The sequence below is a fragment of the Clytia hemisphaerica genome, unplaced genomic scaffold (assembly GCF_902728285.1).
Source record: "Clytia hemisphaerica strain Z4C2 unplaced genomic scaffold, Clytia hemisphaerica genome assembly, whole genome shotgun sequence".
NCBI lineage: Eukaryota > Metazoa > Cnidaria > Hydrozoa > Leptothecata > Clytiidae > Clytia > Clytia hemisphaerica.
In genome coordinates this window covers 97,611-115,325 of record NW_027103726.1, presented here as the reverse complement: position 1 = coordinate 115,325, position 17,715 = coordinate 97,611, and the positions used below count along the sequence as shown (strand labels likewise).

Here is a 17,715-nt window from a genome sequence, read left to right as displayed (position 1 = left end):
ACTTTTAATCCCCTTTAATCCCTCTTAGATTCGTGGGCATCGTCGGCTTTATCTCCTCCCACCTGCAGGCTTCAGCCTCCATCAGGTGCACCAAATCACCCTAGAGACTTTAAAATAAATATACCCCTTATTACAATAAAGGGAAATTATTGGTCCAGTTCATTTTAAGATACGATACAAACCGAGAGGCATCGCCTTCGACCTGATTCTTGAATTAATCTGCTCAAAATTGGTAAAAGACTATTGAACTATTTGCTTAGACCAAGGTTTTGATTTTTTAAAGCGTATATTGTTATCATTTTACTTGGTTGATTTAAGCATAAATTTGTTTACGTTCTTGAGACCTGGAAGTTTATGGAACATGGATCCTTTTCTGGAGGTATGTAATATTTGTTTTCGGTTTTGTTTCGTACACGTGGGACCTGCAATTTACAACTGTATGTTTAAATTTGATATTTGTTGAGAGGTGGAGAGAGTAATTAATGGAGCTTGTGATTACCACAGATCTATAAAGCCCGAAGGGTTAAATAGGCAACTTTAAGCCTTCTCCAGCAAAAAAAGTGAAGCAAAAATTTTTACTTTTTATATTTCGTGCCGATGGATAGCATTTTAATTGTTTTCGGAGCGCGAGATTAAAAAAAGTAGGCGGCAAACGCTATTTGGCAACTCTCAAACCAGTGAAATGGCTTGTTGTCACGTGATTTCTTTGGTAGGAAATCCTACCAAAACTTGCTTCACTTTTCGATAAAGGCCGCGGATCTAGCCCTTTCTACTGTTTAGTTGTAGACGCCTAGTGCATTTCTTTGGTGTAAAACTGAAGTACATTAAGAAGTGTCGTGGGAAGTGGAAAGTTGGATTTAGAGTTACATAATCACATTTAGTCCACGCAGAAGCATGGGTGGAAATTTCAATTCGAAATTTCAATAAATACGTTCAGAAACTATTGAGTATCAAGTGATGTATGTATGTTTTCAAACTTCCGTAAGTAATTTCGACAAATTAAAGAAAATCTATTTTAGTCTTTTTACTAAAATTAATTGTTAATGACAAATTTACGTAATTTTAACTTCTCGAGAGGTTTCGTAGACAAACAGGCAAGGGGAAGTGCAAGGTTTCAAAATCTCTCCGATTTTCATTCCACTAATCATATTCTTTGATTCTTTTAATTTCAAGCCCGAAGGGCTAGAGGCAACCCTTCTCAGGCAAGAGAAATTGAAGCCATTTATTTCCCATCCAAAACGCGCCGTAATCATGACGACGGGTTGTATCTAGTGGTTCCTTTGTTTTTGAGGACTACATTTTTTGAAATCTAGCGATAGATTTTAGTTTCAATCCGGCGTTTGTGTAAAAACTACGTGTGGGGGTTCTGAATGGGAGTCTCACCTCTGGAATCTCGCCTCTAGCCCTGCAGGCTTAAAACTCAGTACTTTGATACCGTCTCTACCGTCGAGTAGCTTGCATCAGTGGAGGGAAACTTGAATAGATCTCAAATGGCTGACCATTCAAAGCAGCAAAATTTCAAAACGAATGCCCGTAAATTTTGTAAATCAGGTTTGTTTTGATTTAACTTTGTATTTTAATGACCAGCCAGGTCATTAATTTGAGGGCTATTGACCGAGTAAAAAAGAAACGAGTGCTGGTAAGATTTACCAAGGGCGGCCAAAATTTTACCCTCAAAGTGTATTTTCCCGACATTTTAGTTTAACTGAAGGGTAAAACTATCGTCTTTCCAGCAAGATTAATTACGAAAAGCTTTTAGTAGTGATCTTATCGTATTTTGTTTTCTTCCTGGTTTCCTGCCATATTATTCAGACGGGGTCAAAAACATATCGACATAGGTTACGGTGCACCTAGATCCAGACTTACCTATACAGGACTGTACAAATTGAACCTACTCATATGATTCCAGTGGCAAAACCCAGAACCTTGTGCACCATAATTGCTATATGAAAACAATGGTAACGACATTTATGAAAGCTGCATCGTTTCAAAAGTATCTGAATACTACCGTCGTTTTGTATAAGTTTCCCATTTCTGCAGTAAGATTCCTTTGCCACTTTTCTAGCAGAAAAAGACCAGGACTCCGTTTAATTGAAAATTAAGCTTCGGAATATTAGTTTTGTGAGTAAACGCAAGATTTTCCATACCTTTAGAAGCAAACCCTTTCCAATCTCTTACCGGTTATTCCGGGAAAAATAGCGGAAAGACTCCAGAAAAGTGACAAAAATCTTTGTGTGGAAATTGGGAAACTTATACCAAACGACAATATAGTTTAAGAAAACTGCTTGACGTAATAATCTGCCATATCATTAACAACTTGGCGACAATCAAAAATGATTCTCTTAATCTCGATGAGGTAATTTTCCAAATAAAGCAACGTGCAAATTAATTATCCTTTGAATGACCTCGCTTTTTAAGTGTGGAGGATTTTCTTTGTCGAGAAATAAACAGCAACTCATTAGATTTTAATAATGTTTGGTTAAACTGTGGGATAAAGTTTCCAAGCGTAGGATATTTGCTAGAAATTTTGTATTGATTAGGTAGCTCATATTCGGCCTTGCAAACAAATTTATTGATCAAAAATTAGTCTATTATTCAATTAGGAATCAGAAGCTAAAACTGGCAGTCCTTCAAGATTTGCCTGTAAAAGAAAAAACACCACATCAAACGAGACTCTGACCTCGTTCGTTTTTTGAGTATATAGATTTTCTTCTCATTTTCTTGTGCTTATCTTTAACAGTACAAGTGGAGTAGAAAAATCGCCGGCGTGTAGTGCTGAGGCTTTCTAATAATTTTTTAGACCCAGCCTCATTCGGGTATTCCAAAGACCATCTTATCACCATTTATGTAGATGACTGGGATTTTTATGTCTCCAAATAGTGAGATTTGTTTCCTATGTTTTCTGCGGTGGAATGTTTTTTTTTGTCTTTTACTTGGAACTCCTGAGTGACAAAGGATGATGACAAATTAGTATTTTTTACATTCCTAAATTTAAATTTAATTTAATAAATCGTTTTCAATCATTTTTTCTTCCTCAAAACGGTAAATTAATTTACATCATGGACCCAACAGCTGATTGGTTGTAAGTGACGTAAACTCAGTCAATACATCACTCTCAGCCAATCAGCTGTTGGATCCTAGGAAGACGTTGCATATGGTGCATATCACGGATAGAAAGATTGACAACCCAGTCAGTCGTAAGGGCTTTACTTAAAACCAAATAAGATATATTATCATTGAAAGATAAATGAGCTCATAACCACACATTGATTGTATTTTCGCAATCCTATATCTTGTTTATCTCATATTATGATCTGTATTATGAAATATAATATTCCTCGCTCACTATTATTATGAAGATTTATAATGTGGTCTGACCAATGTACCGTTATGTGGTTGATGATTCAATGAGGACCCCTGGAAAAAAACTTTTCTTTTCAATCCTGAAACAGTTTTCATTTCATCCTTAAATATTAACAAAGCATCATTGGCAAGTTTTCGTTTATCTTGCTCCCAGGGGGGGGGCTTGAGAGCTGGTGGGTATGTGCCACCCGACTCTTGATCTTCGGACCCTTAGCGGGATTTGAAAAAGAGAAAAAAACAGAAAATGTTGTGAATTTCACGACCCTCATTGGGATTAATTTGACCTAACTTTATTGATCTTTCAAATGGGGAAAGAAGCTGAAATTTTTTCAATATTAACAACGACCAAAGACCCTTAGTGAGACGGAGATCCAACTATACAGGCGAGCTTCCGGGTTCCAAAAAAGTCTGGCACATATCCGTACCCTTCACTTGCAAGGTGGGTACCTCCAGGGTCCAAACAGTCATTTAATTGTAATATTTGTAACAAATTGGATCAATGTGCAAAGAACCCTATGCGTAAAAGGAAAGTACCCGTCAAAACGGGCCAGCCCGCTTGAACATAGCAAGGTGTTTTTCATCTCTACTCTACCATCTTCTACTGAAAAAGGCTTTGAAACAAGTCTATCATTCCACTTCTCTAAATGTCGGTTTACAGTAGTTATCTAAATGCCGGCCTGTCAACAATGTTTTAATTTAGATGGGAAGCGATTTTAATTTCCTATTGTTTACAGCGCAGTAGGTTTTCCAAAATATTGTTCTAGTGTAGATTTAGGTGTAGTCTGTGGAGTTTCTTTTCAGTCCATCTTCCAATGGATTCATACATTGGTGTCTTTCTTTAGCTGGTACTTCATGATGATTCAGGACCAGAATTCCAAAACTCGAAATTTTCTTTTATCAGTATCAGTTGATTTTCCAGCAAATTTCATAGATGACCAACGGAGCTAAACTTTCATTTGTGGAAAAGAAGCAAAAAACCACAAAAGTCTTTTGATAAGGACTTTTTACTTGTCGCTATTCTGATAAGGAAAAATGATTTTGGAAATCAAGGTTACGTAATGTTAAAATGGTGACAAGCGAGAGTCTTTTAAATGTTTCTATGCCCTGATTGTTGGAGGTTTATTGCAAAAAAAGAACAATGGAAAATTGTTTTAAATGCTTAAAATTCGACTTTTGTTTTTAGATTTGAATTTCCTTATGTTCATGAAAACTCGTGCTCCATCTAAGGAAGAGGTTTTATTTTAAGTATGAGGCAGGTAGTGAAGGTATTGAAATCAAGAGTCGTCTATGGAATTATTTGACCCGTATATGCGTGCAGCATCAGCATTGTTTTAATGTTCATTAAATGTTATTGATGAATCAGACATTGGGTTTACTTGAGTTACTCCCTTTCTATTTTGATCTTCAAAGTTCGAAACTTTAAATTAAAAAAAAGTTTCGATTTGAGTGAACCGTTTTTTATTATGCATTTTGTGTGGGTAAGGATGGGTAATGAAAAGGCCCGGGGAGGGCACTCCATTCAAAAATGACCATACGTGCAGCCCAGAACTAGATCTTTGAAATCGGACCCTTACAATGCAGAGAACATTTTACAAAATTTGAGCGACAAATGTTGACCCTTACGGTGCATTTTTAAGAAAGTTTTTGACCATTTTCAGGCAAAATGTGGTCAGTTTTCAAAATTTTACACCCTTAAAGTGCACTTTGGGAAGCTTGGAAAATATACCCTCAAGGACCACACGTATGGTAGGTCATTTACCTTCTTTTTTTCTTAATTGGACCCAATTTTCAGACCTTTTGATTCTGTTACCGTACTTGATTTTTATTGCTTTTTATTGGCCAAGTTGAAGGTAATTAAGCCTATACTGACTAATTTTCACTTTATAGACAAGTATTAAACCTTTGGTAAATTGCACAAAAAAGTTTAAATTGAGTTTGGAAGGGAAGAAGAAAGCTTGGTAAAGCAGTGAAACGAACATGAAAGTCTTCAAACTTAGATTTACACAGGTATGACATATTTCTTAACTACGCTTACACCAATGATTGCACACTCTTTTCCAGCCCCTTCGACGCTTTTTGATGATTCGGGTAGCGATTGTACCAACTTTCATCAGTAAAATCAAAAAGTGGTGCAAGTGGCCCTGGGTACTGGTTACGCTTGATAATCTTTTGATTGTTCTCTTCTGTTCCTGTGTAAAAGATGGCTGTTGCAAATTTCAGCCTTAAGAGTGTAGTCTAAGAGGGTCAAGACAAATGGAGCGAATAGTTTAGCAGCTTTGAAAAAAGAGGTAGTCAAGAGCTTCTTTGGATCCTTGGAACCATGATTTGAGTTTGACTAAAATTCATTTGCCTCAATGCCCCACAGGTGAATGTCTTTCACTAAAGGATGAAAATTTCAATTGAGATTTAAGATCAGGATAAAATCCACCTCGGAAGATTTTACAATGTTTGTGCTACAGAGGAGAACTAAACCTTGGTTATATTAGCCATATAGAGCATAAAACCTTAACCTGGAAAATTTTTTCAGACTCATTTTCAAAAAAACTCCGAAACAAGGACAAGGGTTATGAATGGTGACTCATCAAATCTTTTACACACGGGTATAAGTCTAACGGTTTTTGAAAACATCAAAGCAAACACGTTCGCGAGACCTCGATAAGCTTATAACACTTCAGTTTTACAATCGTAACACTTTGGTCTTTTGGAAAAGACCAAAGTGTTTTCGCAGGTGAAAAACATTTTACTGAGGAATATTTTAAGGTAATACTTACTTGATTTCACCTAAGTGCTAAAACTCCCGTAGGGAGCCAGACAAGACTGCTAAAGACATTCTAAGGAGCCAAGGTTTTGTTTTCAAGGTAATAGAGGTTTTATGTAAATCAAGGCAAATGATAGGAACATGGCCACAAAAGGGATGTTAGGATTTCTTCAATAGGGGTTAGAGGGTAGAAGAAATTGGAATTAAAACAAAAGAGAACACTTTAGAGTGAATTACTATTTATCGACGAATTTGAACCAGCAAGATTGAATCCTAACCCCATGATAAAGTTGACAAATTTTAAAAAGAAAACTAGTTTCATTTCATATTTATCTAGCAACAAAAAGTTCATAACAAGCTATTGGGAATGTCCTCTGAGAGTAACCACCCTTCAACTAAGAACCTCAAGAAAGATTTTTTGCCGTATTATTTTATGGATTTTGAAGTTTGCCTTGGAATACTAGCTATCCAGTCACAAACTTCAAATCAAACTTATCAAACTAACTCAGATTTCTAGGCTAGCCTGTTAACAAACAAAAACAAATAGTTGTTAGATGACTACATCTTTCATTTCCGATTGATGACGTGTAAGATATGAAAGATTCTTGTTATTTTTGGGGGCTATATGATAATTATTTGTGTCTGAAAGGGAATGAGTCATACTTTATAATTAGAGATCAGGATCTAAAAAAATTCTAGCAAGGTCAACTTCATGATCTGATACCATCATTACCAAAGGGGTGAAAGTTTTGTATTCAGTTTTTTTATATAAGAACAAACTTCTCAAGATGGCTTTGCGGCCCCTAAAACACCTGATTTCTTAGGAAAATATGGACAAAAATACTAAAAAAATGGTGAAAATAAGAACATGTCAAGAACATTTTCAGGCTTGAAACCAGAAAAGCTAAGAAAATCTGAAGGTATACCAGAACCAATTATACCAGTTTTTGATTTTACTGATCGACGCCTTCCGTGAACGACATCAGATATGCAAAGGAATGGATTTAAGCGAATGCCCGGTAGATAGGCGAAAATACGAGGAAGGTATATGTGGACGGACCGCAGAGGTTGGTATTCACAAATCAACCAGAAAACGTTTGCGAAAAGATTCTACATTTGAACAAGGAAGCATTTCATTTTGCACGGCGTCAAAGATTTTTGATACGAGCAAAATATGACATATAGCAATTTTTCTTACATAACGCCCCTGTTTTTCTAAAGTCTGTAATGCGATTTTCAAATTTTGATATATCAGTTTAAAATAGAGAAAATTAAAAGCTAAACGATTTATGTGCCCCCGATTTTCATTTCTTGAAAGAAAAATTAAGTCTGCCTACTTCTAAAGAAAAATATTAACTTTAATGAGCTAACGGCGTTGGAGTAGCTTTGTTTCGTAAATAAGGAACTTGAAATTGAATAAAAAGATTGAATGACCCTGGCCTACACTAAGAAAAGGTTCTTGGAATTAGACCAAAGATGTTATTTTGCCGATATTAAAATATCATTATTATTTAACTATTTTAACTGCAAAAATTGCCCAAATATCCAATTTTTTTTTCAAACTTCAAATTAATGCAATGGACTATAAAAGACGAAATTGGTCAAATTTAGGTTGTTTGTGATTTTAAAAAACTTTGTCAAAATTTTTGAATTTGGTTCTGCAATCATGGTAGTTACTTTTTTTCCTGAACCTCATGGATTGACTTGAACTCAATCGTCAAGCCCTCAATTTTGAGAATGATCGACAAAAGCCACTATCAGGTTTAAGTTTTAACCAATACAAAATCATAACGATGATAATAAGTGGCTATCAAGACCTCAGGACAAGACCGCAGACAAGTGTAATGAGATCTGCTCTCAGACCTTAATAAGACGTTATAATTATAGCCTAACGTTCATGAAACGTCTACATAACATTCAGACCGGGTATGAAGTAAAGTTCGACTCTAAAGTACTGACTAAGACTTACATTGAACGTTCTTTGGCTGCTCTTATAGATAATCGTCATGCTTCATCTGCTGTTTATTGAATGTTTTAACTTTGTCTGTCTGAAAAGTTTTCGATTTTTTTGCTGGTCACATTTTTCGAATCCACTATTGGCGTCAATCAATTCTTTCGCTTGGTTAGAAGAGTGTAGCTTTTTTCATACTTTTTCGAAGAGGTTTTCGCCATTATCTTATGATGGAATCGCAAGTACAAGCCAAACTGAACAGGATTTCCAAAGGATTTTATGTAAGAAATATTTATAACTCTTTAGATCTTATTCAATGTGACAAATGGTGAAAAGCGCGTGGTCTTTATCACGCCGCGTACTTAAATGTGACTTAGAATTTTGATTTATGTGTAGGAGCTAACATTGGAACCATTAAATAAGTCCCTATGATGTCTCTTTATGATGAGCCAGGGTTTTTGGGTGGAATTTTTACACGGTAGTGCTTGAAGTGTTTTTGGAAAGACGAAAAATTCGTTACCGTATATTATATACTAAATTAATAAAGTTTGCTGTTTGGTATAAAGTCACTAAAATTGGAAGATCAGGCTAAAATTCAAATATACAAGCTTCTCCGAAATTTTATTTGAAATCTTATCATGTTGAAAATAAAGTCAAGTTAACTTTTCGCCCTTATTGTTCGGATTTCCCAAAATCAAGCATTGTATAAATTCATCAAGAGATTTGAGTCACTATTTCTCATCATCTTTGATAATCAAATAATTGATAATTTGTAAAATATGTCAAGAACCTTTTCCGTTCTGTTACTATATAAATCTCTTTGTTAATGGTGAGGTGAGATGAAACACTTCAAAAACATGCCTTTTGAAACATTGTTTATTTAACTGTATCATCATCGATCATCGTAGACTTTAACAAGTGACGAAGTACCCTTTGCTTACCTCCTCGGTGCCGTGTGATTCGTGATTTAGTAAACACCCAGGTTAAGACAACCTTGTCTCACTACAACTCGAACAGCAGGAAAGAACTAAATACAGTAGAGTTTCAATAACCTGAGATGGTTTTCTCCCCCTCCCCCTGGCTGTTCGAGTTATGGAGACTTTACTGTGCCATTGTAAAAGTGGCTGGAATACAGCTTGAATTATTGGAATTATTCTATTATCTCCACTCAATAGCTACGTATATACTGAGTTTCCCTCTGATACTGAGATTTCTGCGCAATTTTAGGATATCTTTTTCACCGGGGAATTCTTTTTGCTTAATTTCAAATGGTTAGAGTCGGATCCCTGCATATGCGATTATAAAAAACTTTTTTAATGTTATGGAAGCAACATTCAAGTAACATTTATCACGTATCATCTTAGTAACATTAAAATGGACGTTAAAATTATTTACAATCCAGCTCTTAGTGTCGTATGCATGTTGTTGCTAGGTAACCTTATTCCAGACAGGAGAAAATACCACTTGAATTTTTGTTCGTAGAAACTTGGATCACCTTGTATGTGAGTGTGGTCATCTTGATGAATAGACTTATTCATAAAATGGACTTGTGAGATACACTTAAGAATACTTCACATTTTAGGTTTGACTATTTGGTACACGTTACTATCAAACATGTTGGATTTGTTTGGCATACTTTCAAATACACTTCTGAAAAGGCATATTCCAAATGTTTTTTATGAAGCAATAGTTTTTTATGTAGAGTAAAGTACTGCAGAGCTTTAAAGAGAATTGTTATTTTTTAAATGTTTTAGTCAAATACTAAGCAAACTGAATCTTATGTGTGGTAATTACTGATAACTCGATAAATAGGCCGAAAATCGTCCAAAGTTCACTTTCACCCCCATTACAAAACGTTTGGAGCTGTCATCCCCAATGGCAAAATCACTGTAAATTTGAGAATTCCCGCCGGATATCCGGGTTTCATTTCCGTATATACTTTAAGGGATGCTAAAACTTGAGAAGTGACTCGCATTTTTTCTCCAGCTAGCTTCCTAGGATTCAAAAGTACATAATCAATACTTGGACTGAGTGCCAAAATGTCGGCACCTTTCTCCCCTTTTTGTTGAAAAGTTTAAGCTATAATGCATACGATAAAATAAAGGCTAGACAATAAATACAAAGGATTTTTTACGCCTTTTCCTTTTCTTTTCCCACAGCATTTCCGTCTTAAGGATTTGGTTCCCGCTGTTTTATTCAATAGCATCACGATACCTCTTAATCGTGCTATTGTCAGTGACTCGTAAACAAATTACGCCACACAATTTGACCTTGCTATAAAACCGGATGTTGTATTGTTAATTTCGAATACCTCCTGATTATTCTTTGATTTCATTACTGATGTATTGGAAAATTGTGGTTTTCAGGGGGTAGGGTTTGTCGATTGAACTAAGGCGCCTGGGAACCGGATCAAAACAGATGTCTACTTCCTCAAAGTATTAGTGCTTCTTGCCTCAAGGGGGAAGAGTAAATTTAAAAGTCATTAAGCTTAGAAGGTTAAACAGTGTGCTCCACTGTAGAGATTTAGTGAGGGTGCATAATTAGGAAGTAATCCTTGAAAGAATTCCAGCAATTCCGAGATAACTTTTCGGGTGTTTAATCATTTTTCCCTAGTTTCATAAAGTTTAGGACAGTTTAACGCCATTAATACGTTCAAAAGATGTAAATTTTGGATTCCTTTTTAATTCTACTTTTTTGCTAAATCATGGAATTCTAGAAGAATAAAAGACATTTATGTTGGTTACAAAAAGAAAATTAGCGGCATTCAATTGCTTTTAGGCGAGGTATGTGAAAATTTTGAATCCCGACTAAATAAAAACTGCAGGGGTTGATTACGTTAAATTCTTTGATTTAAAAGCGTTATACCATCAGTGGAAACTCTTATAAATTCTGATGCCAACTGCTAATCATTCTTTTGCTACCTCTTAACATTTTTCTGAAAATTTGGAAGTTGATAATCAGTTTAATTTTGGGAGATTTTTGAAATGGCTGAGGAAGGAAAAGCGAAAGCTTTAAAAGGAAGACAATTCCGTCTGCCACAAGAACAAATGGACCAAATTATCTCGGTATGATTTTTAAATCTTGATCTTTTGAAACTCTCATGTAGAAACAGTTTATTAGAAGGTCCTATCGACCAGCACATATAAACAGAAATTTTTTTAGGACAATTACCTCGGCTGCCGGTTGATTTGATGTATGTTCTTAAGTCCAGAGAGTGGCACAATCGATCTTGAGAGGCGCTTAAGATGAGCCAATGAAGTCAAACATGACCTATTTTGCTTCAGTTGAAAAAGTTGCATTTTGAATTACTGTAATTGTGAAATTGGAAAAAGGCTGAAAATTTTTCTCAAACATTTTCGGAATCCAAAGCTTTAAAATTTGGGAAATTTTTCAACCTGTGGAACGTCTAAATTATAGATTACCAGACTGCGACACGAAATTTAAAGTGGAAGGTATTGAGCTCCGCTCCTCGTTTTCGGGGATTTACAGGTCCACTTCTTTAGAACTTAAGTGTGGGCGGCCACCAATCCACCATCGGTATATCACCTAAGTTTGCTAATAGCCTTACTGCTTCTAGTTTATTCGGAGTTTATAATTTATCTTTCAATATATCAAATTGTGTCACCACTTATTAGACTTGATGTCTCGCGGTGGGTCGAAGCCTAAAGATCTTTTTTTTTTGGTAAAGCCTAGTATAAACTAGGAAGGCTCGAATTTCAGGTCATCTGCAGGAATTTTGCTACCATTTAATACGTACCATTAGACGTTATTAAGGGTATGCTCTAAAGACCACAAACGAGAAAAGTGTTTAAACTTAAGAGAGTTATTTTAGTAACTTAAAGCTGTCTTTCGATAGAAAGAAAAACGAGAAACCCTCAAATTTGTTTGTTTATTTTGATTTTAAGGATTATGAAATCTCACTAGGTCTGTTTGGCTTAAAATTTTCCCATGTAGAACAATGGTGCCATTGTATTCAAGAAAATTTTAATATGGCTGTGTGCCCTTTGTCGTTGTTTAAAATACCCCAGCACGAGCTTATTTAGTTTCCAATGGTTTTGAATTTGTCAGTAAGCTATGCCCTACACCCACGTTTTGCTGTTTTCTCCAAACAGTAGAAATGTCTGCAGTTGTAGTGATAACAGCTCTAGCTTCCTTATTTGATTGGTATCTATCTCTGCTGAAACTGAACGTTGTTCTAACGTTCATTTGACGCCGTCCATGGCATCCATATAAAGTTTCAAAAATTTAAATAATGTTTTAGGCCTGCTTTGAAATATCCACCCCAACAAAAGCTTAAAATATCGTCCATTCATCTTATTAATATAAGTAAGCTGCCTCATGTTACCCTCAATAGCTGCAAAATTCAAGCAGGGTCCCTAAACGGGGTTTGCAAAAGGAAGTTTTGAGTTACCACCAGACTAATGTTATCGTGCTAAGCTACTTAGTGACAAATAGGCTCACCGGAGCAAATTGTTCCGAACAGGGCTGATCCTTGTAAACAAAATTACGTCATTCTAGAACCCCCATTAAGTTCCATGGAGACTATTGATTTCTAGACAAGTCATTGTAAACGATAAGACTTTCTCGTGACTCACTAATCTCTATTGATACCATACTAAACTCTATTAATTCGATTTTTATTTGATTCAGATAATCGGCAGGGAGTTTAATTAATGATAGCAAATACTTTTGAGATCTTTATCAAAAGATTTTAAGCGTCGTGGATTGTCTTTTGCATGGCTTCAAAGCAATTGCACAATCTTTGTTTATGCCAATCTTGAAATTTAGTTAATCGAAAGGCAAATACATCATTAAACTTCCCCGCTGACCGGTTCCCTCAGAGTCTCATTTTAGGAAAAAGTTTCACCGGGGTTGTGAGACAGGGGTGTAAATACGTTCCGGAGAATTTGTCATGTAGCTACCGTTGAAAAGAGCCGGAAATTCTGATGAAAATAGGTTGGTTTTTAGGCAAGTTTTTCCTCTCTAGGACCTGAAAGATTTGAACGAGAGAATCTTTAAGAAATATTCAAATATTTTCAATCTTTGGTGTATTTCCAACATCTTACCTTATGAATACACCTCCTTCTCACAGACTCCCTGGAAACCATTCCCACTGGAAAAATTGGCTGAACTATCGTCACCGATGAAAAATTATCCTTCAACTTTTGTCCCTACTGAAAATAATCAAATAAAACTCTATTTAAAGAAATTTACGACGGAAATAACATCATGATTGTAAGAAGAGTGGGTCAGAGGCCCAGTAGCTGTAAAACTCTATAATAGAATTGACAAACTAATGGAATGATAAGATCCATAAATTGTAAAGATGTAAGATTGTTTCATAGAGGTCAATAGACCTGAGAAATACACTTCTATAAATTAAAAAAAAATTAAATTAAAGCAAACCTCACTGCAAAATACTTACTACTCTTTTTCCCATCCCAACTGAACTTCTGACTTGAAAACAAAAGAATTGAAATCCCCATCCATTAAAAACATAGGAATATCAATCCTCGTCGAGTTTCAGTCCGTCATTTCATCCCAACTGGTTGAAAAAATCCTACAGGGTCTGTGAGAAGGGGGTGTATGAATTTTTGCAAGTAAAGAACTTGTTGAAAGTAACCAAAGGAGATTCTTAATAGCTTGTGAGTGTAATTTTGTGATCAGTGTTTTATTATATTATCGCTTCTTAATTGATAATTCGATACAATTATTAAACCATCGTAAATTGCGGCATCGTTTTGCTAAGTAAAATCAATTATCCGAATTTGTGATTATGTGACAATTATCCGAATTTGTGGTTCGACAGGTCATTAAGGAAAGTTGAGGTACAAAATCTGAAATCTTTGGATTATTGGAAAGTTTGCTTTACTGCCAATTTCCCGGAAACTGCATACTTTCAAATGATTTCTAAGATTTTGGAATACCTGAAAGATGATGTGATGACATCATTCCATAAATTGTAATAGAGTAAACTTATAAGAATTTATCATGTCTTTATCAAATAAACTTGATCCTGAATTCATAAAAAGCGTGGGCGGTAGGAAAAGATGATGGCAATTGAAAAGATCACTTCATGATATACCTATATGCCTGCTGATTAATCTTTATTGACTTATAAAATGTAGATTCAAAGTAAACATTTAATAAAGTTGGCAGGGTCTAAGGATTGTCCCTATTATTCAATAGTTCACTCATTTCCAACTCTCCAGGATTAAAAATTTGCGAATTTTAGTGGGCGTTCAATTATACGTATTTTTCGCTCACAGCAGGGATAAATTCAATATCAATTCCTTAGATCAGATTAGCTCCTTTCTTATTCAGAGTTATTTAATATTCTGGTTTCTGCTGATCCTCTAGGTGTATGCGACAGAAAAAAAACATTGGTACTCAAGGTTAACCAATATTTAGAGGAGATAGAGAAATCAGGGAAAAATGCTACTAGTACAATGATCGAGGATGTCCCCTACTTGCACAAGAAACTCCTGCCTTTCGGATATTTGCTATTTCTTGACTTACTAATGTCGAAAACACGACCATCAGTGAAGCTGTTTTTCATTTGTGATCCTTTGAGAGCCTAGATAAAAGTGAAAACACCAACTCTTTAATGACATGTACATACCCAGAACCCTTTTTGCGAGGAAACAAATACCTCCGCCTGGCGAGACAATCATCAAATGCTATGACTTTTTTGTGAGAAGCCTGAGAGAGTAGCTTTAAAAGTACCGGAAATACTCAAACCCCAATAATCTTTATAATCGACACCACTAGGCGGAGCTTTGTCAAGTAATCGGTAATTTTGGTATTTCGATTCCATTTGTGAGAACTTCCGGTTGTAGTACTTATAATTATGGTGTTATTGAATGATCTTGTAGGATCGTCACTTTTGATCGACTATTGCAAAATAAATGAATATTTTGACACCGATGTAATATTTTATGAAGATACTTTTTATGACCTCGTCGAAAGAAAAGAAGTGCGGTAGCATGATGGAGTGTGAGCGGGTGTCGGCTCGGCTGAATTATTTGCTGTTAAACTTCTTTTTGATAACGTTTGTTATGACTGAATTTAAGAGCGGAATTAAAAGGATATAGGGCTCCCTGTTTGAGAATTTTAAGAAAGATAGTTTTTAACTTCAGTTGTTTTTATAGTAAATTAGAAATAATGAAAATTAAAAAGTCTTAACTTGCTGATTATGATTCACCAAGACTGCACTCCGAAAGATTTTTTTAAAAAAAAAGCAAAAGTTAAACAAAAATGACATCATTTTTGTCGCTGTTTCATTAATGTTGATATTTCAAATGACTTTCAAAACATAATTTTTAGGTTAGTGATATGACTGAAAATAAACTTCTTCGATGATAGGTTCTATTTTTGTGCGTGGGTTTATTATTTTTTGTTTACTTTAGGATGGTCGAAAACCGTTAGTTGGTGACGGTGTAGAGATAAAAAAGAGTCTACAAAATAGAGTTGACTCTCCAGCTCCAAAGGAAAAAAAGCGTTTTTTCAATTAAAGAAAGATTTTAATTACAGAGAGTGATGAAAACCTCTTTCCAGCTTGGGGGACTAATATTTTAGTTCAAGAAAGATTACAGAAAAATTTGCTTAATAGAAGTTCGAATTAGAGAAAATTGACTTGACTGTAGTCGCAGTATATTGAATTGACTTTGGAGGAGAATTTCATGAAAATGTCAATTTCCAAGAGCTTAAAAACCTGTTCAGTGACAGTTACGTGTGACTTATGTCATTCCTTTTTTACGTAAGATTGTGTACTATTTTGCCAAAAATCCTTCACTATGTCATGTCAGGATCAAAAGTCTGTTAAAGTCATATTAAAACCAGGGATAGCAGAAATAATCTTACGACTTCAAAAACTTCGAAGAAAACTCTGTTTATCAATCAGTGTCAGGGGTACTGGCTTTGCCAGATGACCGGAAAAAATTAGGAACTTTTTGTTTTTGGTAACCCTTAATGGAGACTGAAATTTGATTTTATCGTCTTTACTTTCCCTATAGGCTGAAAAAGGGAATCATTTGCAAAGGTACCTTCTCCTCACCCATGCAATCAGCTAAATTTGGATTTCCTTGCAAAAAACATCTAAAAATGATCAAAAGCAGCAGCCTCAGCTATTTTCATTTTCCAATTACCATAATCAAGCTGTGTGTAGGCATTTTAATTAGGTTTCAATCTTTAATAAACTAATCAGTTTTATACTATACAATGGAAACTGGAGTTTCTGGATTATGATAATCATCTGTGATTAGCAATAACCTCACGAGCTTGTTCCACATAAGGAATATGAAGTATGCTGGTATTGAATCTAAGCTTTCAATGACCGCAGTATCACTTTTGTCTTCTACTATGTAGAAATAGTGGCTTTCACAAGAGACGTAGTTGCCAAATTGATTATGTTGATACAGCCATTATTAGCCTATTAGGTACACTTTGATATGAAAAAGGGAATTACCTAGCCTAGTTAAAGTTTTTTATAGACTGGATGGTGCGGTTAATACTCAGCGTTATCAAAGATTATCAAAAAGCACGGCCAGAAGTAGACTCTGGGAATTACCCGAAACTCATTGTTCAGCCGAAGATTTTCTTTGACATACCATTTCTCTCACATACCAATTTTATTCAATGAGAAGGATCTTTAAAAGGATTTAAATCTGAGTGTCACATATGAAAGGTTTAATGTCATTTAAAGGGTATCAATGACAGATAAAAAGATAATTCTATTAAGAGAACTGTCTAGTTTTGCCAGTAGTGGGAAATTTAAGCTCGAGAACTAAACTGTTTGAAAATTACCACTACAGGCAAAAAACGGGATGTTTCCGTAGAAAACATTACGTAACGAAGATCATGAATTAGAGGCTTGACATTACCCAAACAAAACTTGAAACTGTCCACAAGTCTTAGAGTATATAACGATCAACTTTTACTTTGTCACCTGATCTTAATAACAATGTTTATAATTTAGCCTATCAATCATTTTTGAAATTGACTTAGCACTAGGTTGCACCCAAAACCTCATGAGCTGACTTAAATATCAGATTATCTTTGATATATATTTCTCTTTTTATTATGATATTTTTTCTTTCATGTTCCAAGTGATATATCATGTCAAATCTCTGATGTCACATATTTATTTGGATAAGGTATTTGAAGGTTCATCTTTTTTTTGGTTCAAAATTGCACAGACACTTTTAAGACCACCATTGAATCTCAATGACTGAAGGAAGAAGAATACTTAAAACTCGGAAAGAAGAATTATGGAACCACAAGTTAGATATTAGATCCCCTTGGACCTCGGTTTTCCCCGCTGGAAAAATTGGCTCAAAATTCGTTTCTGGTGAGAAAATACCCCGCAATTTCATCCCCATTGTGACAACTCTTGTCTCTCGCCCCAATGGGAAAATTCTTTTGTAATTCTGATAACGCCGACTTGATTTTTAATATTTAAGAAATATAATTTACATAGCCCTACATCAAAAATAGGTTACTCTTCATCCCCGATGGGATTCAGCTTCGTTCGCTATTCTCACTAAATGAATCTCCCTGGGACCTACCTGAGACAGGGGTGTAATATTTCTTTAGAAAAATTTGTGGTGATTCTTTGACACCCAATAATGCGATTTAATTTTAA

At 35.2% G+C, this 17,715-nt stretch overlaps 1 protein-coding gene across 1 annotated transcript in view; it reads left to right on the top strand.

Moving 5' to 3' along the window:
* Positions 1-8,282: 8,282 nt before the first annotated feature.
* LOC136804637 (transcription factor Sox-9-B-like) overlaps positions 8,283-17,715 on the top strand; it is a 34,867-nt gene continuing 25,434 nt past the window's right edge. Inside the window, exon 1 of the mRNA XM_067061240.1 lies at positions 8,283-8,353. Within this exon, the coding sequence (XP_066917341.1) occupies positions 8,300-8,353 (54 nt within the window). The 5' untranslated portion in view covers positions 8,283-8,299. The remainder of the gene's footprint in view (positions 8,354-17,715) is intronic.